This window comes from Leptonychotes weddellii, chromosome 15, assembly GCF_054177405.1.
Source record: "Leptonychotes weddellii isolate Sample4059 chromosome 15, ASM5417740v2, whole genome shotgun sequence".
NCBI classification, from domain to species: domain Eukaryota; kingdom Metazoa; phylum Chordata; class Mammalia; order Carnivora; family Phocidae; genus Leptonychotes; species Leptonychotes weddellii.
Window position 1 is genome coordinate 29,328,278 of NC_138383.1, and position 24,736 is coordinate 29,353,013.

General features: G+C 34.8%; 1 protein-coding gene and 1 long non-coding RNA gene across 3 annotated transcripts in view; both read left to right on the forward strand.

Annotated features, from left to right (window-relative positions):
- The window catches only part of MED13 (mediator complex subunit 13), a 103,623-nt gene that overhangs the window by 44,195 nt on the left and 34,692 nt on the right, over nucleotides 1-24,736 (forward strand). For both annotated transcript variants that reach the window (XM_081806020.1, XM_081806019.1), the window contains exons 9-16: nucleotides 3,100-3,783; nucleotides 14,549-14,762; nucleotides 16,090-16,171; nucleotides 17,941-18,062; nucleotides 19,935-20,025; nucleotides 20,158-20,372; nucleotides 22,567-22,763; nucleotides 23,508-24,421. In XM_081806020.1, the coding sequence (XP_081662146.1) occupies nucleotides 3,100-3,783; nucleotides 14,549-14,762; nucleotides 16,090-16,171; nucleotides 17,941-18,062; nucleotides 19,935-20,025; nucleotides 20,158-20,372; nucleotides 22,567-22,763; nucleotides 23,508-24,421 (2,519 nt within the window). The remainder of the gene's footprint in view (nucleotides 1-3,099; nucleotides 3,784-14,548; nucleotides 14,763-16,089; nucleotides 16,172-17,940; nucleotides 18,063-19,934; nucleotides 20,026-20,157; nucleotides 20,373-22,566; nucleotides 22,764-23,507; nucleotides 24,422-24,736) is intronic.
- Nucleotides 3,796-10,006, forward strand: LOC145717463 (uncharacterized). Its single transcript, XR_014140696.1, has 2 exons — nucleotides 3,796-8,652; nucleotides 8,772-10,006. It is a non-coding gene; the product is annotated as an uncharacterized LOC145717463 (long non-coding RNA).

Below are 24,736 nucleotides of genomic sequence, written 5' to 3' on the forward strand. Positions count from 1 at the left end.
CCCCCCCCCCCCCCCCCGGTCTGTGTTTCTTTTAAGTTTATACTACTCCGTAATACTATGAAGATATAATACTTTATTTCGGCATTCCCCTATGCTGTACTCTTGCTGAAGTGTTTTTTTTTTTTAAGAGATTTTATTTATCTATTTGAGAGGGCAAGAGACAGAGCACGTATAAAATTTTGAGGGAGGGGCAGAGAGAGAGGGAGAAACAGACTCCCTGCTGAACAGGCACAATCCCAGGACCCTGAGATCATGACCTAAGCCAAAGGCAGGTGCTTAACTGACTGCGCCACCCAGGCACACCTTGCTGAAGATTTTTAAAGCAAATCTGAAGTATTATTTCACTCCTTCAGTATGCAACTCTAATATTTTAATTTTTATAAATTATTAATATTTTCTTATTTTCTTACATAACTATAATTCCATTATCACACCTAATAAAAAGAATAGTATTTTCTTAGTATCATCTCATATCCTCTACAGATTTGTCTCAGAAATGTCTTTTTGTAGTTGGTTTGTTTGACAAGGATCTAGACAGGGCGTATACATTTGGTTGTTAAGTCTTCTGGGTCTCTCTTGTAATCCCCTACCCCATTTTTATGCCATTGACTTGGTTGGAGAAGCTATGTCAGTTATCCTGTGGAATGTTCCTCATTCTGGATTTCTCAATTTGTCATATATTGTAACTTGTTCTTTTAGTGCCATTTAATTTCTTCCTTTATCCGTTGCATTTCTGTAAATAGAAGTTAGTTCTAGAGCTGTGCTGTCCAGTCCTATCTATGTTAGTAACCACTAGTGGCTATTTAAAGTATTTGGATTTAAATACACTTAAAAATTCAGTTTCTCAGTTGAACTAGCCACATATCAGGTCCTCAGTAGCCACTTATAGAACATTTCCGTCATTACAGAAAGTTTTGTTGGACAGTGCTGATCTAGAGGCTTAATGCATTCATGTTCAATTTTTAAAAATTTTTTAATTTTATTTTTTAATTTTATTTTTGAGAGAGAGAGCACACGCGTGAGCCGTGGCAGGGGTGGGGGGAGGGAGAGAGAGAATCTTAAGTGGGCTCCACGCCCAGCACACAGAGCCTGACACAGGGCTCAGTCTGAGGACCCTGAGATCATGACCTGAGCTGAAATCAGGAGTCAGATACTCAACCGACTGAGCCACCAAGGCACCCCTCAGGTTCAGTATTTTTGAGGCGAATACTTCATAGGTGGTGCTGTGTTGCTTTGTATTGTGTCACATCAGAAAACAAAGGTCTGGTTGTTCCACTTTTAATTATTGGTTAAGATTGAGAAGGTGATGATCAGCCTGACCCCTCATTGTAAAGTTTACCATGTTTACTATAAATACAGTTTTTCTTCTTTCTTTGAAATCTTTCTTTTTCTTATTACATAAACTAAAACTTTCAATACAGTTATTGAATAGAAATGTTGAGTTAGTATTTTTACTTTGTTCCCAGTTTTAGGGATAAATTATTCAGTCTTTTATCATTAAGTATCATTAGTTGTTTTTCATAGATGTCCTTTATCAGATTAAGTTTTAGTCTGCATTTTGAGTCTTTTTATAATGAATTATGTGTTGAATTTTGCCATATGTTTTTCTGTACTTATGAAGATAACTATATGGTTTTCTCTATTATTCTGTTAACGTGATGAATAATGTTTTTGTTGAATGTTATACCTTATATGCCTGGGACAGATACTATTTGGTCATAATGTATTATCCTTTTATATATTATTGGATTGCTAATATCTTGTTAATGATTTACATCTATATTCTTGAGGGATATTGTTCTATGATTTCCTTTTCTTATAATGTCTTTGATTTTGTTCCCAGGTTAATGGTGGATTTTTCCTGTGTCTTTTTGACATAATTCCAGTTTTCTTTGATAACTTCCATGCTTTTTTCCTCTGTGCATATAATATGTCCTAGACTCTGTACAGAAGGATGTTCAGCATATTCCCTGAATAGAGAGGGTTCTTCAAAAAAGTACCTACAGTTGCTTTTTCATACTCTTTTTGGTTATCTCTGATATAACAAAACCATTAATAAAGTAAGTTTTAAAACTTAAAAAACTAATGAATACTGAATGCTTTTACTTCGTATTCCTCCACATTTTTTGCCTAGTTTCTTAGTTAAAAAAATATGTTAAGGGGCGCCTGGGTGGCTCAGTCGGTTAAGCGTCTGCCTTCGGCTCAGGTCATGGTCCCGGGGTCCTGGGATCGAGCCCCTCATCGGGCTCCCTGCTCAGTGGGAAGCCTGCTTCTCCCTCTTCCCACTCCTCCTGCTTGTGTTCCCTCTCTCGCTGTGTCTCTCTCTATCAAATAAATAAAATCTTTAAAAAAAAAATATGTTAATATACATCACTGTCAGTTGAGTTTAGAAATCTCAAGGTGCACAGTATTTTTACTACACTTAAAGAAATCTTAAACTCTGAACAAAATTACTAGGTTTTTAGGTATATAGTTTTAAGTTTTTCAGTTTCAGAATTGCTTCACATTATGAGGAAAATAATTCTTTTAGGCATTTTCTTTTCTAGTTAGCTGATTCTCTTTCTGTAGTGGTAAGCCTTGGGAGAAGGAAGGTGGGATCCTGTGTGGGTCCATCAGACAGTTGCAGTGCTATCCAGAATGATTTAACTCTGTTTCTGTAGAGTAAGTTTTTTGGCTGGCTACTGTAGGATTGTAGATGATGATTGTGAGCTCAGCCAAGCCATTGATTTATAACAATTATTCTGAAATATCAGGTACATTCATAAATGAATTTCAGATCTTTCTATACTTTTTTTATCTTAAAATAACTAGAATTTTATCTCTATTCAGATACTAAAATATTTAGGTTACGTAAGGAAATCATCTTTGGTTATCTAGTCACATAGCTATTAAATGAGAAGATAATTGGCTCTTACGAATCTTTCTGCAGTTCTTAGCTTCAGGTTGCTGAACAAAGTATTTTTTCCCTGTAAATTCAAATCATTTACTTGTAGATTTATATGTAAAAGAACAAATATATGACTGTCTAATAGTGTTAACTTGTGTACTTTGATGTAATAGCAATATGATAAAAGTTAAACCTTTCTTTTAACTTTTTAGGCACAAAAATCTCAAACCGAGAAATCCTGGGCAACAAGGACAGGCACCATCTTTAAGTCAGCAACAACAAGTACTTCCTAAGCACAAGACCAATGAAAAACAAGAAAAGAGTGAAAAACCACAGAAACGCCCCTTGACTCCTTTTCACCATCGTATATCTGTTAGTGATGATGTTGGCATGGATACAGATTCAGCTAGCCAAAGACTTGTGATTTCTGCTCCAGATAGTCAAGTGAGATTTTCAAACATCCGAACTAATGATGTAGCAAAGACTCCTCAGATGCATGGCACCGAAATGGCAAATTCACCTCAACCACCTCCACTTAGTCCTCACCCATGTGACGTGGTTGATGAGGGAGTGACTAAAACACCTTCAACTCCTCAAAGTCAACATTTTTATCAAATGCCAACACCAGATCCCTTGGTTCCTTCTAAACCAATGGAAGATAGGATAGACGGTTTATCCCAGTCTTTCCCAGCTCAATTCCAGGAAGCTGTAGAACCTACAATGTATGTTGGTACAGCAGTAAACTTGGAAGAAGATGAAGCTAATATAGCCTGGAAGTATTACAAGGTCCCAAAGAAAAAAGATGTAGAGTTTTTACCACCTCAGCTTCCAAGTGATAAATTCAAGGATGATCCAGTTGGACCTTTTGGACAGGAAAGTGTAACATCAGTTACAGAGTATGTATTTTTTTAATAGTCACTATTTATAATTTAAGGGTAGAAATGATGTAAGTTCTTGATACTAGGACTCCAGAATTGGTTTCAGGGTAGGATTTTATCATTATATTATTATTAATATATTATTATATATAATATATTATTATAAATAAAATACCTATATTTATAAATATAAATATAAATATTAGTTTTACATAACTTCTTTACTGTGTTTTTTCCTCAGGGAACCTCTTTATTTTGAAATACTAGTCACAAAAAAGTGGAGAAAATAGTATCACTTGTCCATCAACCAACTTAAGGATTTTGCATATAATTAGAACTCCTGTGTACTGTTTTTCTTCCATTTTTCCTTTCTCTGTCCTAAATTTGGTGTTCTATACATGTTTTTATACGTTTTGCTCTAGTTAATTCATTTTAATTGCTTTATAGTGTTTCTTTGTTATGAATAATACGTAATTTATCTACTTTCTTAAAGATGGACATGTTGGTTATTTTCAGTTTTTTCCCAGTTACATAGGATGTAGCAGTGAACTTTTTTGTACACATGTCCTTGTGTATTTGTTTAAGATTTCTCTAGGGAATATGTTTAAAAACGGAATTGCTGGGCCTTGGGGTATGTCCATATTCTGCATTAAGGGTCGTTGCCAGGTTGGCTCTCCACCTGTACCGGTTTACACCCTCGTCAACCAGCAGAGTATGAGAATGGTAGTTTCCTCAGTGTTTGGTATTATGAGACTTTTAATTTGGCTAATCTTCTATATACAGAATGGCATCTTATTGTCTTAATACGTGTTTTCCAGATTCCTAGCAAGATTAAGCATCATTTAAAATGTTCATTGGACATTAAGATTTCCTCTTTTGTGAACTGTCTGTATATCATATTTTTTAGTCTATTTTTCTTTCCCTTTTCCCCCCCAATTCTTTGCATGTTCTGGCTCTTAATCTTATATTAGTTACATGTGTTACAGGTATCTTCCTCCATTCTATGGATTGCCTTTGTCCACTTTATGTGTGACATACTTTGGGTGGGAAGATTTTTTGGGTCTCCCTTTACTATGTTATTCTGATTAAATTTATGTTCTGTCCCATAAGTCTTTTGCATTTTTATCTATAGATTTTTCTAAAAGGTGAAAATCAACGAACAAAACACCATTATATTCATTAAAACTGTCTGTCTTCTTACCAGTGCAAGACCAAGTAGTGTGCAAAGATTATATTTCTTCTCTATTAGTCTGCTGTCAGCAAAAATATTTAGGGTCTTCTCTTTAGTTTAGAATTTTAAAATTTCACAAGAATATGTACAGGTGTAGTGATCTTTTGTTCATTCTTTGTATTGGGCATTTGCGGTGGGCTGGTTCAGTTTGAAGTCTTTTTTTGTCCTGCTACTGGGAAGTTCTCTTTTTGGATAATATCTGCTTTTTTCCTCCATTCTCTGTGGAACCTCTGTAATTCATATGTTGAATTTCTGTATTTTCTCTCATTTTCCATCTATTTTTTTTCCTTTGTATTCTCAGGGGATTCCTCAATTTCTTCTAACCCTTTCTTGAAGTCTTAATATTTGTTGCTCATGTTTTCTTATTTCTAAACTTTTTAAAAAATATCATCCCCTTGTTTAATGTTCTATAATTTTTTTCTTTAGAATTACTTTATTTTCATCTTTTTACTGTGCTGCTTTTATCACTTTTTTATAATTATTTCTTCATACAATTTTTTTTTGAGAAAGAGGGGGAGGGGGAGAGGAAGAGAGAGAATCTTAAGCAGGTTCCATGCCCAGCACGGAACCCAAGCCCAGTGTGGGGCCGGGGGAGGGGGGCAGTGTGGAGCTCAATCTCACAATCCTGACATCATGACCTGAGCTGAAATCAAGAATCAGTCACTTAACTGGCTCAGCCACCTATGTGCCCCTCTTCATACACATTTTAGAATGAAGGAATAGGGGAGCTGATTGGCGGTCCCTACTCATTCAGTAAATAATTTAGTATATACTGTGTATTAATTCCGTACACTGCTTTATGATAACCTTGTTGGGGATGATTTGGAGGGGAGGCCTGGTACCTAAATTCCAGAATGAAGAGGATGTCAGATAATTGGGTCTTTACCAGGTAGCTTATTCATTTTCTTAGAGAAGGAACTCTTCTTATTCCTCCATTTTCAGCTCTTATTTTTCAATTCTGTGTGGAGATACAGGTCCAAATTTCCTCTGATTTTTTTGAGAGTTAGCTCTCCTGTTGTTTATGTAGGTTGCCTATAGCCCCCTCTTGCATATTCTAGGCCATGACCTTTCTCTGCTGTGTTTCATTGATTTTGAGCTTCCCTGAGACTAAGTAAAATGTCTGGCCCATTTGTAGCCTCTCCCATTTTCCTTACTGTTTATTCTCTTTTAATATTCTTTATTATTTTAGTAAACCTGTGTGCCTTATCTAGCTCTTTGAATCTTTAAAGTATTCTAGTATTTTTTTTTAATTGAAATTAATCTGGATTTGAAATTTAGGGACTTTAGGATACCCTTATGATCATGGAAGAAAACTAGATTATTTAATAGTTAGGAGGTCTCTTGAAAGCAAATGATGCCTTGGAAACAAATCTCAAAAGATCTTAATGTTATTTGTGCTGGATGTAATATAAAATTTCTCAACTTTTGTCTGAAACTACTGTTGGTCTTTCTGTTTCTGGACTTCTCTACATATATTCTATACACAGTAGAATGATCATCATAAGTTAAATGTTACGTTACTCATTTCCTTTTAAAACCCTTGAGTAGTTTCCCTTTACATTTAGAATAAAACCCAAACTTTTTCCTCATCTGTAAGGTTCTACCCAGTTCCTGCCTAGCTAGTTCTTCACTCTTATTTACTCCTCTCCTATTTGCTTCCTGATTTCATGACATCAGCTTTCTTGCTCTTCCTTCAGAAAGCCAACCTCATTCCTAATGACCTTTAGAATTGTATTACAGATGGGGAAACAGCTCACCCCTTCTTATTTAGCCCTGTTGAAAAGTTACCTTCTCAGGAAGTATTTCCTGACCATTTTATCTAAACTATGGCTTTTCTTCACTTCCTGAATCACTGCCTATCTTGTACACTGCTTTCATTTTTTCTTTATATATATCACCTGAAATTACATTATGTATTTGTTAATGATCTTTTCCCAATTAAAATGTAAGCTGTATGAGGGCAAGGACTCTGTCTTGTTTACTGCTGTGTTCCTCCAGCATACACACACAGACACACACACACCCCTAGAACAATTTTAGGTCCACAGCAGACATTGAGCAGATGTTTGAATAAATGAAACAACAATATGGCCCTAGGATTACTTTATGATTTTAGAACTTGTTTTTTTCTAGATTATATTTGCTTATTTAATGTATATAAAATGTAGCATTATGAATATTTTTAGTTTTATAAACTTAAAGGGTGAGTTTTTATGGGCACATCATATTCATAAGATCTAAGAGTCCTAGCCATAACTTTAAATAAGTGTATTAGCTGTTTGTGTGCATGAACATCTGTAAGTGAAATGAAATGAAGGTCTCTTAGAAGTTAATACAGTTTAATGTTAGAATCCATTCTGAAATTATTTGACATTTTTCTCACTGAATAAGAATGAGAAGGAAGAAGCATAATGTAGAAAGGTAGCATGCAGAGTAGAATGGTGCTGGGTCATGATTATGTAAATTAAGGAAATAACATGCTTCTATCTGTTCCTGGTCACCATTTTTCCTGCTTCATAAAAAGAAAGGAAAAGACTGAATAAAAGGATTGTTTTTTTTAATTCTGTGTCTCATGTGAGTATTGTTTTGGTTTTATTAGTTACGAAAATGTGTATTGTGTCACAATTTATTTTTAGATGAATCCTTTTTATTATTATAGTAGATTAGACTATGAAAAATAACACAAAAAAAGTCAACCCTCAGCTTAGCTGCTTGAAATATGAACTAAAACATTTATGGAATATAGTTCTATACTTGATAGGTTACAAGTTTTTGGTTTTATTCTTTCCTTTTGTAGTTAACTGTTCTGTGGCTGTAGTTTCTCAATTGGGGCAGTTTCTTTTTTCCCCACTTACCTTCAGGTGACATTAGGCAGTGTTAGAAACAGTTTAGATTGTCACAACATGGGGTGTGCTGCTATTTGGAGGGATGCTGCTAAGTATCCTACCATATATATATAGTACAATAAAGCCCAAATGGTAATAGTGTTGAAGTGCTTTAATATCATGAATCATTTTTAACAGAAATTTGAGCTCTAGAATAAATTATTAAATTAGATAGGCCAAACCTGTTTACTGATTAGTTTTACTAGGGAGATTCCCCATTCCCCATACTATTTTATTATCCAGTAAAATACCTGGCATTGGCTTTAGTGTTTGCATTGTGCTAAAGCAGAAGTTTTGTTTTGTTTCATATGTTTAAAGGATCTTGTTTGGATAACTTAGTGATTCTGGTCCTGCTATTAATGTTACTTGAGATAGGATGTCATGAGGATCATCAGTCAGATGATACCCCTGCCATTAAAATAAGTTCTATTAATTAATATTCTCTCAGTGGCATTTAACCTTAAATTTTTTATATAAGCATTGTATAGCTTTAAAGATATGATCTTTTCTAGTCCGAGTAATCCATTCAGAAGCCTAGATTTTTTTATATAAATAAATTTCTGAATTCTTATTAGACATTGTAAATTTCTAATCTTTTTCCATACTCTTAAGTTTTGAAAGTGTCTTTAAATATATGGCAGTTAATTAGGTGGCTGTTGTAACTCCTGTATTCTTTTCACCCTTTTTATTTTTTTAATTTTTTTTTTTTTTAAAGATTTTATTTATTTGACAGAGAGAGATACAGCGAGAGAGGGAACACAAGCAGGGGGAGTGGGAGAGGGAGAAGCAGGCTTCCCGCATAAGCAGGGAGCCCGATGCGGGGCTCGATCCCAGGACCCTGGGATCATGACCTGAGCCGAAGGCAGACGCTTAACGACTGAGCCACCCAGGCGCCCCTCTTTTCACCCTTTTTAAATTCATGTTCCTCAAAGATATATTTTATCAGTTTGAATAAAACTGAAGTTTCTCTAATATGCAAGATGCTGTAAGGCACTGTCAGAGTATAAAATAAATTTAGTCCTGGCCCTAAATGAAATTGTAATCTAATGGAAAATAACACTAAATTCTCTGATAGAAGTATACATAAAATATATTAGGGATGGAGAACCAGAATAAAGAATAATTTAATTCCGTTCATGAAATCCAGAAGCTTTATGTAGTTTGGTATGGATAGATTATCTGGTGTTGCTTACTAGTTTGGTATGTCATGATAAGAAAGGAGACATGAAATGTGGGGTAGGGCTATATAATGGAATAGCAAAATATTGTTTATAAGCTTATGTATTAATGTATTATCCTTGAGATGATAGGGGCACTGTAGGAAGCTTTTTTTGAGGTAGAAAAAATAACAGGGTTTTGGAAAAAAAGGATTTTAGAAATATTAACCAAGTAGCATTATTGAAAGATTGTTTAAACGAAGAGATATATATGTATGAAAGGACATCAGTTTGGACATCTTGAATAGCTCAGATATAAGGTAATTGAGGGCCCAAGGAAAATTAAAAAGAGATCATTAGGGACGTATGGATTTTGTGGATATAGAGTAGACTGAAGAACTTTACAGCCCATTGAATATTAAAGTAGGGGAGTAATAGAAGAGTTAGAGACCAGCATATTTAATTATGAGGGAAAGAGGAGGAGAAACAGATTTGAATGCTTCTTTTCTACTTTTTTTACTTACTTTAGACTAGATCTTAAGCTTAATTTTATAGTTTTTTTTAAAGTGAAAGAAACTGTTAATCCCTTGTTATCTTGAAGGAGAGGGATTGAGAAATTTATATGTCTCAGTTATGCCTTAGTGTACAATATGACTTCTAACTATGTGCTTGTAATACATATATGTTGTAAATTTGTGAATTCATTTTAGGAGCCTGCTTAAAGATGCAGTCAGGCAGTTGTCAAGTGTCTAAAGCTTAGGAGAAAACTTACATTAACCCAGTTGGAGTAATACAGAGGCAAAGAGAGGCAAGAATGTATAAGTAGAAATTTAAAAAGAAACATTTTTTAAATAAAAATTTACTTTTACAGGTGTGTGTCTTTTTAGAAAGTGATGGAGAAATTTGGAGGTTTGTTTTATTTATGTTAAGTGAAAACTGTTTCCCTTTCGTATAAATTTTTCCATTGATTGCTGTTAAAGGGTGGCACTGTGCTTCCATAATAGGTGGAAAAACAAAAGAAAGCAATACTCTTGGCTTTTCTAATTAATGTTAGGTGGTGTTGGCTGCCTGACTAGTACAGAGTAATAGGATTCATCATTTCTAGCACCTTCCCTATTCTTAAACTCTGTCAGTGTGCAGCAGTTGATGCCAGATTTTTTAGCAACTATTTTAAAGCAAAATTCCTTTTTTAATTTCTTAGAATTTGTTCAAGGAGAGAGAGAGAGGTTGGGGTGGCACATAGCATAGCCTACACACACGATATACACATCTGTGGCTATCCTCTTTTTGCTTCTAGTTATTTTTAGTTTCTCTATTAGTTAATGGTAGCATCTATTTTAGAATAGTGGCTTTTAAGACCTTATAAGTTAAAGATAGCAAAGTTTCTGCAAAGAAACATTACAGTTTTTAATATCATTTTTCAAGTGTTTAGCACTTAGTTCTAGTAGTATTTGTGATTGCTTAAAATAGTCTTCTATTCTGATTCAGAGGGAAACATTTCTAAACCCTAAGAAAGGAAGAACTATACTTGAGCATATTTGTATCATGTCTTGTTTGGTAGTAAGGCTACATACATCAGGATATTTTAACCATACCATTCATCAATAGAACTAGCTCCTATGTTGTATTAGTGATATACCCAATTTTTATTGTATATGTTAAATAGTTTATAGAATGTTATTTGCCCTCTAAAAGTTAGTTTCTAATTGTTTTGTTTCATAGAAGTCTATGATGAAATAAACCTTTGATTTACTGTATTCTAAATCTTTTTAAGTAAATCTTATTTGGTGTCTTACTACAATAAAGCTATACTTTCGACAGCAAGCTTGACTCAATTTAAGGATTGATTCTGAAGATTGGAGCTGGTATTAGAAAAGGTACCATTAAAGAAAATAGAGGATTTTTGATATTTATTGAATTCATTTATTCCTTAACATCTCCTTCTATAGCTTATCTCCTTTTATAATTGTCAATCCTAAAATATTTTCATATCTTGTCTGGAAAAATTTTGATTGAATAAAGGCCTAAAAGCATGTGCTACTCTGAGCTATGTTAAATTCTCTACAACTGTATTTCAGGAGGGGCATCTGGGTGGCTCAGTCAGTTAAGTGTCCCGACTCTTGATTTCGGCTCAGGTCATGATCTCTCTGGTGGTGAGATCAAACCCCTCGTCAGGCTCCATGCTCAATGGGGAGTCTGCTTGAGATTCTCTTCGTCTCCCTCTGCCCTTCCCCCTGCTTATGTGCGCAGACGTTCTCTCTCTCTCAAATAAATAAATCTTTAAAAAATATATATATATATATATAATTATTTTTAGGATAGAACGTTACTGTTGTCATAGTAAAAGGAAAGGTACAATTAATGAATAATATAAAAGTAATTTCAGTTTGCTTTGGGCTTTGCAAAGCTTCCTGTTCATGGCTGTACCTAATCCTCTTCTAGTTGGTCTGTATATTTAGCTTTATATCTGATTGAAGCTATCTCTGTCGTTAACCATTTGGTCATATGTGAGAGTTTGTTTTAGAAAAGGAGAAGTGTTATTCCTGTTTCGCAAAAGTATGTGTATACTATATAATTGGATAGTGATGAAATAACTGAGTTTTTAATCTGGCATCTTTTAAAAATCACCATTTTTTCTATTCTTACCATTTTTAAATATAGAAGGATGTGTAATGTAAATTATATTTTAAAATTTGTTGTGACTTGATACTCTTGGTATTATTAACTACATTTAAATTCTTTGCATATCCCAATGTTTGTGAGAACCATTCAATAAAATAACAAGTTGTCTTTAGGCACTGCATTTGGTTTACTCATTTTTATTCTTCATAGAGCCCTGTGCAGTAGCATTGGTCCTTTTAATGTTACTGCACACTAATTTAACTACCTATGTAAACAGTGTGGCAGTTTTCCTGCTTCTGCCAGAGGACAACTTAATATGAAAAACAGAGTTGTTTTATTCAGCCCTTCACAGAGTAGTAGTGTCTTTCAGGTTGGTGGTGGGGAGGGGTAGTGGGATCTTACACTTTTCCCCTATGAATAGTTATTTGAATACACGTACTTAAAATCTGTCTAGCCCTACCTTTGCTATATATTACCTTAGCAAGCCATTTTTTTCTGCATAATTTGCACATCAAAGAGAAGATACCCTTCATTTCTTATCTTATTAATTTTTAAGTATTAAGTAAGAAAATCTGTGTCAAAGTAGATGGAAAAACTGTTTTCAAAGTATTTATGTTAGAATCTAGTAGTTCAAAAAACAGTTATTTAGGGTCTAACATGGTAAGGTATAAAGCTACTCTTAAGAAATAAATGTTCATTTATAGAACAGAACTATTCTAACAATTGTGGGGTTTTTTAGAGACAGAGCATGAGCAGGGGTGCGGGCAGAGGGAGAGGGAGAAGCAGGCTCCCCACTGAACAGGGAGACCGACGCAGGATCATGGCCTGAGCTGAAGGCAGACATTTAACTGACTGAGCCACCCAGGCGCCCTATTTTAACAATTAATTGTAAAACATATCCCTGTTGACTAGATAGCACCATGTTCTCATGGAAGAACGTTTTTATAGACTTGGGATTTTAGTTTTGGGGATAAATCTAGGGCATATTGGGAATAAAAATGGCACTTACGATATTTGATAGGTTTAGAAAATATCAGTTATCTTTTTGATGGCCTCTGTTTCAACCTTAGTTTATAGAGTATAGAGTGCTTCTAGTGCTGGGCATTGGTGAATAGATTTAAAGATCTATCCCATTCATTCAAAGATTTTATGAGCTAGGAAATGCCTTCATCATTCCCAAATCTTAACGTCTCTTAGGATTTTTTGTCCTAAATTGTAGGACAGATAAGTGGTAGCAGTATCACTTTCTGATGAATAAAAGATGGCTTATTTTAAAAGTACAAGGTACTGTATTTTAGGATTATTAGTGCAACCACAACATCTCTATCCTATGTGACTTTTAGATTTGACGTATTCATTTAGGAAATACTTGTAGTAACTTTTACGTGCGAGGTGCTGTTCTAGGCATTTGGGATAATTCAGTGAACAAAGACAAGATCCCCATCGTTTAGGGGCTTACATTCTATGAGAGTGACAGTCAACAATAAACATAAGCAAGTTATATAAGAATATTTAAAGATAAGTGCTGTGGATGGAAAAACAGAGCGGGACAAGGGGGTTCAGTGTTGAGGCAGTTGGGCATTTTGCAATTTTAAATAAGGATTCATACATAAGGTGACATTTAAACAAAAACTTTTAGAAGTGAGGGAGATGGCCATGCTATTTCAAGAAAGAGTGCTCCAAACAAAGGGAACAGCCAGCAGTATATCTGGCCTATTTGAGGAACATCAAGAAAGTTCTTGGAAGCAGAGTGAGAGAGGAAGGAGTAGAATAACAGAAGATGAAGTTGGAGAGGAAAAGAAAAGAAAGATATGGAAAGCTTTGGTAGGCTATTACAAGGACTTTAGTTTCTATTCAGAATTAAATAGTCCTTGCAGGATTTTGATCATGGTCTGACTAGAAGCCTAGCTGCTGCTTTCTGGCAGCATGGGAAACTCAGCTTTACAAACCACAGAGAACATGAATTTGGGAGTCAAAAAGTGTCTTATACAAACCAAAATCAAATCATTCAGTATTCACACTCACCAAGCAACCTGGTCTTCAGAGATAGAAAAGTCCTGATGCTTTCCAGGATTCTGGTGGTACAGATCAGCTTGTTGTGTCTTCTTTCTCTTAACCTTAGATTTCAACTTTCTCTGGTCTGTCAGTTTCTACTAGTTTGTCTTTCCAACTTCACTGTTGTTTCCTCTCTTATTCTGTTGTCCTTTGTCATTTTATTGGTTATTTTAGGAGAATACAAAAAAAGTATGTTTATTAGTCACCATGTGAAACCATAAGGCTAATAATATAAAAATAGATTTTTCCAAAGTGATCAAAAGAAGCCTCTAAGGTACTTGCACTGAAACTTGCCATTATAAAACCTCTTGTCAGAATTAATAATAGTTATAATGTTATTTTTGTGAAACAGATCAGGTCTTTAAAATTTTATAACTTTATCCACTAATGCAGTGGGAAAAGGATAATCACTTTCATTGTATAAATGTATAAATTGTATAAAACTTGTCTTGTCTCACCATATAGTTAGTCCACATTCTGAGAGTTCCTGTCCTGGAGCAGTCCAGTCCCTTTCAGTGAATGGATTTGGACAAGTTAATGCATTTGAGGATCTGGGAACAGAGTGGACTACCAAAAGACAGTGTATTTTGGTGGAAAGAACATATAGAGAGGAGGCTTAGATTTTAGCTTCATTTCTCTATTGCTAAATTTGAAGGTTTAATCATATAATCTTTCTATGCTTAGATTTCTTCATTTATAAAATGAAGGATTGCAGGTTGGATCATCTCTAAATAATCCTGAAAACTTCATGATTCTTAAGTCATATTGGAATTTTTTTCTGCTTTTATGGAAAATAAATATAATTAATTTTCTAATTTTGTTTTTTTATGCAGGTTAATGGTGCAATGTAAGAAACCTTTAAAAGTTTCTGATGAATTAGTACAGCAATATCAAATTAAAAATCAGTATCTTTCAGCAATAGCATCTGATGCAGAGCAAGAATCTAAAATCGATCCATATGCATTTGTTGAAGGAGATGAGGAATTCCTTTTTCCTGATAAGAAAGACAGACAAAATAGTGAGAGAGAAGCTGTAAAAAAACATAAGGTGAGTAAAAGAAATCAAAGTACACCAAAGGGTGACTGATGATTTGTAACACTGCATATAGGTACCACACTTCTCATTGTTTTCTTTTAAAATAGAACAGATTAAAAAAAAAAATTTATCATTGTAACTTAGGAAAACTTTTTTTTTTAAAGAGATAGAGCAAGAAGGACCCGGGTGGGGGGAGGGCAGAGACAGAATCTTTTTTTTTTTTTTTTAAGATTTTATTTATCAGAGCAGGAGCAGGGAGGGAGGGGCAGAGGGAGAGGAAGAAGCAGACTCCCTGATGAGCAGGGAAACCTGATGGGGGGCTCGATCCCAGGACCCTGAGATCATGACCTGAGCTGAAGGCAGAGACGCTTAACCAACTGAGCCACACAGGCGCCCGGAAAGAGAATCTTAAGCAGGCTCCACGCCCAGCACAGAGCCCAACATGGGGCTCAAGCTCATGACCCTGATATCATGACCTGAGTCAAAATCAAGAGTTGGGACACTTAACTGACTGAGCCACCCACATGCCCCAGGAAAACATTTTTTTTTTTTTTAATAGGTGAATCAGGCACATTATACAAAATTTAAGAGCTGTGTGGCCTTTATAGCTGGTCTCTCATAAAGAAAAGATTTTTTTATTGTTTACATTTAGTTAGATAAACTATTTTGATACTGAGTTAAAATATGTTATAGGTGAATTGCCAGTTTTCAAAAATACAATAAAATACACAATGCTTAGTTTACAAAATATACGATATTTTTAAATGTGAGTTAAGAACTTATAGTGTCCCTTGAAGTAATATACTTAGCATAGGATATAGAAATATTTATTAAAATTTTAAAAATCAGAGGATCTATTAAGCACAAGGTAACTCTGTTAGATAAGAATTTTGCCTTAAATACAATATATAGAAATTTAAAAGCTATAAAATTGTGAAAAGAACCCAATAATAAGTTTAATACAGAGAATTCATTTCACAAAATTTTTAGCCTTACTCCGTGCCCGGTACTTGAAGTTTTGTCCTTTTGTAAATATGAAAACAGTAGTAGCTGGGAAGGCTATAGGTACTGTAGAAAGAACATGGACTTTGGAAATTGACAGATTTTTGTTGGAATCCCAGCTCCACTATTTATTTATCAGATATATTTCCTGGGTTATCTTTAACACTATTTTTTGTCTATAAGTTGAGCATAGTACTTACTTATTATATAGGTTAGTTGTGGAAATTAGTATGTCTGTAGAACACTGCAGTATGCTTGACACGTAGTTACTCAATAGTTGGAAGATTTTGTTATTTTAAATTATATATTTCAATCTAATATGTAATACTGTTTGCAGGTAGAAGATGGGCCATCTAGTGTAACAGTGTTATCACATGAGGAAGATGCTATGTCATTATTTAGTCCCTCTATCAAGCAAGGTAAAACTTCTATTTCCTAATAAAAATAATGGCATTGAAGGATTATTACTACAAGCTAATTTGATATTACTGGACTTACAGTGTTCCTTTTTGCATAATTCATATGTTTCATGGAGAGGTACCTATCTTAAAATGATAGATTTATTGTTTATTTTGTACTGGGAGAAGCAGTTGAGGTGATAGAAATTCTGTTTTCAATTGTTGGAACTTTACTTTCTCACAAATAAAAATAGTTCTTATCTATAAAATGAGATTTAAAAAGATCATCACTTAAGGTCCCTCTCAGATCTGAAAACTTATAAATTAGGCTTAACTATAATTTTGTTGTCCTTTTCTCTCTCACTCAAATTAGAAGAACGGTTGCTGAAATTATTAATTTAACAAATATTTATCAAGTAGGTATTATATGTAGACACAGTTCTTGCCACTGAGGCCAAGGCTCCACTTTGAAAGTAAAGTATCTGACTAGTGCTTGTTGTGCTTGGAATAGACGGACACAACACATTATTTCTTTAACAAAATCTATTTAACTTTTGATGAAGGCAAAGGAAGTTGTCCTTCTGTAGGTGTTTGTTTAGGGACAAAGTTTTGTTTTAATATTTGGGATAGAGAGGGTCAGGCTCTGTGCAACCAAAAACAAGAATAAGGAAGAAATGGTCTTTAATGAAGCAAAATCAGTTGATAATTTTGAGTAGCTTGGTAAGTTAACAGTTTGGGTTCTTTGGGCTGTTCACCTACCCTAGGATATAGAGAATGTATAATCGCTATTTTGTGCTTTCTCAAAATACAGACCACGTACCACATTCTGGAGCATCTTTTGAGGTGGAGCTTGGAGATCTTGGTTTTTAATAAGTACCCTAGATGATTTTTTTTTACACCAAATTTCAGAATTAGTGCTCCAGTGAATTTTTAGAACGGACATACAGAGGCACTTGGAAAGTGGCTTTTATCTTTCTGAAAATGAGGACTATTTCAAGTCACTTGATATTCCAAGGATGCTTTAGAAGGTTATATACCAAACTGCAAATTTGGTTTTTTTGTGTGGGAATGTAAGAGGAGTTTTAACTTCCATTGGTGTTTTTATTTTTTTTTAAGTAATCATGTATTTTTTCCACTATAATTGGGGGGGGGAGAAAAAGGAAAGTAAAATTCTAGAACTAAAATGAATCTTAACCAAAAGGTAATATTTATTGAGTACTTAAGTACCTTAACCAAAAGGTAATATTTATTGAGTACTTAAGTACCTAGCACTGTACAAAGTGCTTTAGCTACGTCCTTTCGTGTTTAATTCTTGCCATTACTAAGGTACAGAGAGGTTAAGTAACTTGCTCAGGGTCATTCTATTAGTGTTAGAGTTGGGAATTCAGATTACTAATAATCCATCTGACTCAAGAGCCAGAGCACCTAGTCCTCATACGATGCTTGTTTTACATTTCAGGAAGATAGAAAAATAAAAATGTGTGTGTGTGTGTACTGTTGTCCTAAGAATGTATGTCTTTTTATTTGATATATAAAATCAGAGTACTTAGCCATGTTATGGATTACATAGCTTTTGGTGAGCTTCCTGGAGAAATTACTACTGTTTATTTGCAACTTTATTTCTATGAAAAAAATTTTTAGATTTTAAGCAAATCATAGTTTCTTATTGCAAAATACTCTTATAAGTTTAAAGTTAGATATCTAGTTTAAATAACTAGAATAATACTTATTTGGTCAGTAGTAGAATCTTTTATTTTGTTTTTCTGATTGACTCTGATTGACATATATAGATGCTCCACGCCCTACTAGTCATGCCCGTCCTCCATCAACCAGTTTGATTTATGACTCAGACCTGGCTGTCTCTTATACTGACCTTGATAATCTCTTCAATTCTGATGAAGATGAACTAACAGTGAGTATTTTATTAATAGTTAAGGTTATAATTTCTTTTCCTTGATTTTATATAGACTTTTCAGAAGTGATATGTGACTTGAATAGTACATTTGAGCCCTGAAAAATAGGAAATATTTTGGAATAAAATTTTATTAATTGGTTTCTTTTTTTAAAACTTACATTTGAGCAGTCTTGGCATAGTGTCACCTATAAGCTGTGGGGTTTTTTTTCTTTATTTTTATTTTTATTTATTTTTTTAAAAGATTTTATTTATTTATTTGACAGAGAGAGACATAGCGAGAGCAGGAACACAAGCAGGGGGAGTGGGAGAGGGAGAAGCAGGCTTCCCGCAGAGCAGGGAGCGCGATGTGGGGCTCGATCCCAGGACCCTGGGATCATGACCTGAGCCGAAGGCAGACGCTTAACGACTGAGCCACCCAGGCGCCCTTCTTTATTTTTTTATATTTGAAGGACATGTGTGATTAAGCTTAATTTCTACCGTATGTTCTTTTTCTGCAGTCTTTAGGAAGCAGAATTATTTTCCTGTTCTTTGATCTCTCATTTGAGAAATGACCCTGGAATTGACTCACATACATAAAATAATAAATAATTAACATTAAAATTGTGTGCCTTGTCAGTTTATTAAGGAATACTACTTCTTTTGAATATGATTGGCATTCTAGCCATTATTGTAAAACAGCTATATACTGTAATAATGAAAGAGGCAGAAAGAGAAATATTTAACTTTGCACATCCATTTGCAGAGAAAGGTGATTATAAAAGAAAATTTTAAATGAGATTTGCTAGAATGTCAAGTCTCTAGCAAATTAATGAACTGAGTGCTGCATTATCATAAAAGGGAATTCCATTTTCATCTGCATAAAGGTAGCTTGGAAACTTCTATAGTACATTTGGTCATTCTTGTTCTGTATTACACTTTTAATCCTCTCTGTTGTATATATGATACACACATACACCCTGCATATATGTATTTATGTATATATGTATATACACATATATGCACATTTGGTGTCTTCATTTAAGTGACATAGGCAGATATAACTATACATAAACTTACATTCTATATCCCTGAATACTTTGGTACTTTTATGCTTTCTCTCTGTTACCATTCATGTATCAGCTGTGGCTCTTGTGAGGTAAAAAGGTTGTAATTAGAACTCAGTCTACATATTTATGACAAAGTGGCTAACAGGAGGCTTGGAACTAAGTCATCAGGTCTAAAAACATTGGTGACAGATTGGAGATGGTAAAACGATTTGTTAAATGTATTAAAACTAATTTTTAGTTAGGTATCCTGTTACTTATCAAATGAGATCTTTCTGAAGTTTGTGCTTTGTTTTACATGTTGTAGCATTTTTATAAGGGTAAGGAGATTATTAAACAAGATAAAAGTATAAATTAGGTTTCAGAGGGGTGATTGAATATATAGGAAACTTCAGTGTGTTTCATTTAAGGGGACAAATGCTTTATGAATATCTTTTACTAAGAAGCAGTTCTGATATTATAAATCCTTCTTATTGCAGGTTTCCTTTTTTTTTTTTTTTTTTTTAATTTTAATAGGCTTTAAGTGGTAGGTTATTTTTGCTTCTGTGTGTTGTGGAAGTATTGGTCCTGTGTCTTGGAGGAACTTTCCCTCTGTTAATTTGCAGGATTATCAAATAAACAAATTAATCTTGGTTCATTGATTGCCTAAAAAGTGTTTTACATCTTTATAAATTTTTCTAATAACCAATATTTATCTCTGGCACAACCAGAATAATATATTTGATGAATGGGTTTGACCTTCAAGTTATATCTTAATGATTACCATCTTGGATCACATTGGACTTAAAATTTCAGATAAATAATGTGTTTTTGTTTTTGTTAATAGCCTGGATCTAAAAAGTCAGCAAATGGAACAGATGATAAATCCAGCAGTAAGGAATCAAAGACAGGAAATCTGGACCCACTATCTTGCATAAGTAAGCTTCCCAAATCTGCTCCAGATGAATCTGCAAATTTTTAATCTGAATAAAATTCCATACTCCTTTCTTTTAAACACAGATTAACTTCATTTTAGTCTTATGTTAAAATGTGTGTTTTATTAAATATAGGCACTGCAGATCTTCATAAAATGTATCCTACACCACCATCATTGGAACAACATATTATGGGATTTTCCCCAATGAATATGAGCAATAAAGAATATGGTAGTATGGATATAACACCTGGAGGAACTGTTCTAGAAGGAAATAGTTCTAGTATAGGAACACAGTTCAAAATTGAGGTTGATGAAGGATTCTGTAGCCCAAAACCTTCTGAAATTAAAGTAAGTATTTTATTTTTCTAGAAAAATAATTTACTTTATATATGTATATATATGCTTATATATATATATATATATATTTTTTTTTTTTTTTTTTTTTTAATTTAAGAGTGGGGAGGCTGGGGAGGGGCAGAAGGAGAGAGAGAATCTTAAGCAAGCTCCACACCCAGTGTGGAGCCTGCTGTGGGGCTCTATCTCACAACCCTGAGATCGTGACTTGAGCCAAAATCAAGAGTCCACACACCCAACCAACCGAGCCACCCAAGCACCCCTCCAATATTTTCTTACAGATTCAGTTTGTTGCTGTATTTTTTTTTTTTAAAGATTTTATTTATTTATTTGACAGAGAGGGAGACAGAGAAGGAACTCAAGTAGGGGGAGTGGGAGAGGAGAAGCAGGCTCCTTGCTGAGCAGGGAGCCCGATGTGGGGCTCAATCCCAGGACCCTGGGATCATGACCTGAGCCGAAGGCAGCTGCTTAACTGACTGAGCCACCCAGGCACCCCCAGTTTGTTGCTGTATTAAAAAAATCTATTCATGGTGATTCTTATTTTGTAGTTAACAGATTTGAAGACTAAAGAGTGGTGACACTATTAAGAATGCCTTTAAGAACACTTGGGCTGCTTCCATAATTTGCTATTGTAAATAATGCTGCTGTAAACATAAGGTTGCACGAATCCCTTTGAATTAGTGTTTTTGTAATTTTTAATTTTTTTGTTTTTGTAATTTTTTAAAAAAAATTTTATTTATTTATTTGACAGTATAAGCAGGGGGAGCAGCAGGGAGAGGGAGAAGCAGACTCCCCCCGCTGAGCAGGGAGCTGGACTCGGGGCTCGATCCCAGGACCCTGGATCATGACCTGAGCTGAAGGCAGCCACTTAACAGACTGAGCCACTCAGGCGCCCCATGTAACTTTTGAGTAAATACCCAGCAGTGTGATTATTGGACTGTAGGGTAGTTCTGTTTTTAACTTTTTTAGTAACCTTCACTGTTTTCCACAGTGACTGCACCAGTTTGCATTTCTACCAGGGGTGCAAGAGGGTTCCTTTTTCTCCAACACCAGTTGTTTCTTGTGTGTGTGGTTTTTTTTAACATTTTATTTATTTACTAGAGAGAGAGCACAAGGAGGGGGAGCAGCAGGCAGAGGGAGAGGGAAAAGCAGGCTCCCCACTGAGCAGGGAGCCCAACATGGGTCTGGATCCCAGGACCCTGGGATCATGACCTGAGCCAAAGGCAGCCAATTAACCAACTGAGCCACCCAGGCGCCCCTCTTGTGTTTTTGATTTTAACCATTCTTACAAGTGTGAGGTGATCTTATTGTAGTTTGTTTTATTTGTTTAGTTTTTTTTTACCTTAAGTAAACTCCATGCCGTACATGGGGCTCAAACTCCACCATCCTGAGATCAAGAGTTGCATGCTCTACCAACTGAGCCAGGCAGGAGCCCCTCTCATTGTAGTTTTGATTTGCATAACCCTGATGATGAGTGATGTTGAGCAGATGAATGGATAAAGATGTGTATGCACACGCACACGCATCCACACCCACATAGGAATATTATTCAGATATAAAAAAGAAAGAAATCTTGTCATTTTCAATGACTTGGATGGAGCTAGAGAGTGTAATGCTAAGCAAAATAAGTCAGACAGAAAAAGACAAATACCATATGCTTTCACATATATGTTGAATTTAAGAAACAAAGGGGGGAAATGAGCAAAGGAAAAAAAAAGACAAACCAAGAATCACTTTTGACTATAAAGAATAAACTGATGGTTACCAGAGGGGAAGTTGGTAGGGGGATGGATGAAATAGGTGATGTGGATTAAGGAGTGCACTTGTGATGAGCACTGGGTGATGTACGGAATTGTTGAATCACTGTAGTATACACCTGAAACTAATATAGCACTGTATGTTAATTAATTGGAATTAAAATAGAGTGAATTCATTTAAGAATAAAATTATATTGGGTACCTGGCTGGCTTAGTCAGTGGAGATTGTGACTCTTGGTCTCAGGGTCATGAGTTGAAGCCCTACTTTTGGCGTGGAGCCTACTTTAAAAAAAAAAAATATATATATATATATATATATATATTTACATTTTATTATTTTGTTTAAAGAGAGGGGGGAAAAAGGCTAGAGTGAGTTTGGCTTTTTTCCCCTGGAAGATAAGATGCTGAAAGCCATGGTCTTTGTATTATAGGATTTTTCTTATGTCTATAAGCCTGAAAATTGTCAAGTTCTGGTGGGATGTTCCATGTTTGCACCTCTAAAAAGTCTACCAAGCCAATGTCTGCCTCCTATCAAATTGCCAGAAGAGTGTATTTACCGTCAGAGTTGGACTGTTGGAAAATTGGAATTGCTTCCTTCAGGGCCTGCAGTGCCATTCATCAAAGAGGGGTATGATTTAGATTTATGTTATTGGTATAGTGTAGGTGTGCTTACATAGCTTTAATTTTTTTCACAGAAGTACCTGCTTTGCTAGTACTTAGAAAAAAGATACTGTTTTTTTAATTCTAAAAATTGTTTTTTGATCAATAAATTATAATGGTATTAGTTGCATGTTGATAAACTGTTGGAAAACTTAAGACCATTATGCTTTGGTTATTTGTCTTCATTTGCGGGTGGAGGTTTTCTTCAGAAGCACCTTCTTTTGTTTTGCTCTGAAATTCTAAATCCCATTTGTGTATTTGCCATATCACATACTTCTCATATTTTAATATCTCTGAAATTGGGATGTCTTATAATTGGTAGGATCTTACAATTGCCATTGTCCCTTATTGCATGTAAACATCTCTAAAATCAGGATTTTTTTTTTTTAACAGTGACATCTTAGGATCAATGAAATATGGTTATTTGTAGTACAAGAAATACGGATAGTAAATGTGGATGTCTAGGTGTAGATAAGTGTAAACAGATTTTATTTACAATTTTGGAATTAGTCGGTTAGTCCACAGTCTACAACAGTCACCTAGAGTGGATATAATAACCAGATACATATTTTAATTATACTTGTAATTTTTGCACTAATTGTGCTTTCATTTTCAGTGTTACTGAAAAATACTGGGAGATTTTTAGTTCTATTTCATATTATTAATATGTTCCTCTATGTATTTGTTTAATTTTTTACCCTGGTGACACCAGTGATGGGAGTACTATCGATCAAGAATATGGTCCTGCTTATACACCTCAAACTCATACTTCTTTTGGGATGCCTCCTAGCAGCGCACCTCCTAGTAACAGTGGAGCAGGAATTCTTCCTTCTCCATCTACACCTAGGTTTCCGACTCCAAGGACTCCAAGGACTCCAAGGACTCCTCGAGCTGGTGGACCTGCTAGTGCTCAAGGTTCAGTCAAATATGAAAATTCAGACTTGTATTCACCAGCTTCCACCCCCTCCACATGCAGACCCCTTAATTCTGTTGAACCTGCAACTGTTCCCTCCATCCCTGAAGCACACAGTCTTTATGTAAACCTCATTCTTTCAGAATCAGTTATGAATTTGTTTAAAGACTGTAACTTTGATAGTTGCTGTATCTGTGTCTGCAACATGAATATCAAGGGTGCAGATGTTGGAGTTTACATTCCAGATCCAATGCAGGAAGCACAGTATAGGTGTACCTGCGGCTTCAGTGCTGTCATGAACAGAAAATTTGGAAACAATTCAGGATTATTTCTTGAAGATGAACTAGATATCATAGGACGCAACACAGAATGTGGCAAAGAAGCAGAAAAACGTTTTGAAGCTCTCAGGGCTACTTCTGCTGAACATGTTAATGGAGGACTAAAGGAATCTGAGAAATTCCCTGATGAGTTGATATTATTGCTACAAGATCAGTGCACTAATTTATTTTCACCTTTTGGAGCAGCAGACCAAGACCCTTTTCCCAGGATTGGTGTAATTAGTAATTGGGTACGTGTTGAAGAGCGGGACTGTTGCAATGACTGCTACCTTGCATTAGAACATGGGCGTCAATTCATGGATAACATGTCAGGAGGAAAAGTTGATGAAGCACTTGTGAAAAGTTCATGCTTACACCCCTGGTCCAAAAGAAATGGTAAGCATCCTAATGGAATAATTTTTCTGTTTATTTTCCTTTAGTTGTAGGACTGCTTTTCTTTCTTCGGAAAAAGTATTAAAGGCAGTTTTCCATGTAACTAATAGAGACATTGAAATTTGGGACTTAAAACTCCTCTAAGAATGACATTTTTAAAGGGAGAATTTCCTAGCAGTTTAGTTTAATTTCACCAATAGAAGTATGGTTATTGTAAGTCTGTAATTATGTACTTACATAGGAGTATAAAAGGCACTTTGCAGATGTTAATTAGCAGAAAATTGCGGGTTGTCTGCTTTATTCAACATTCTTTCACTC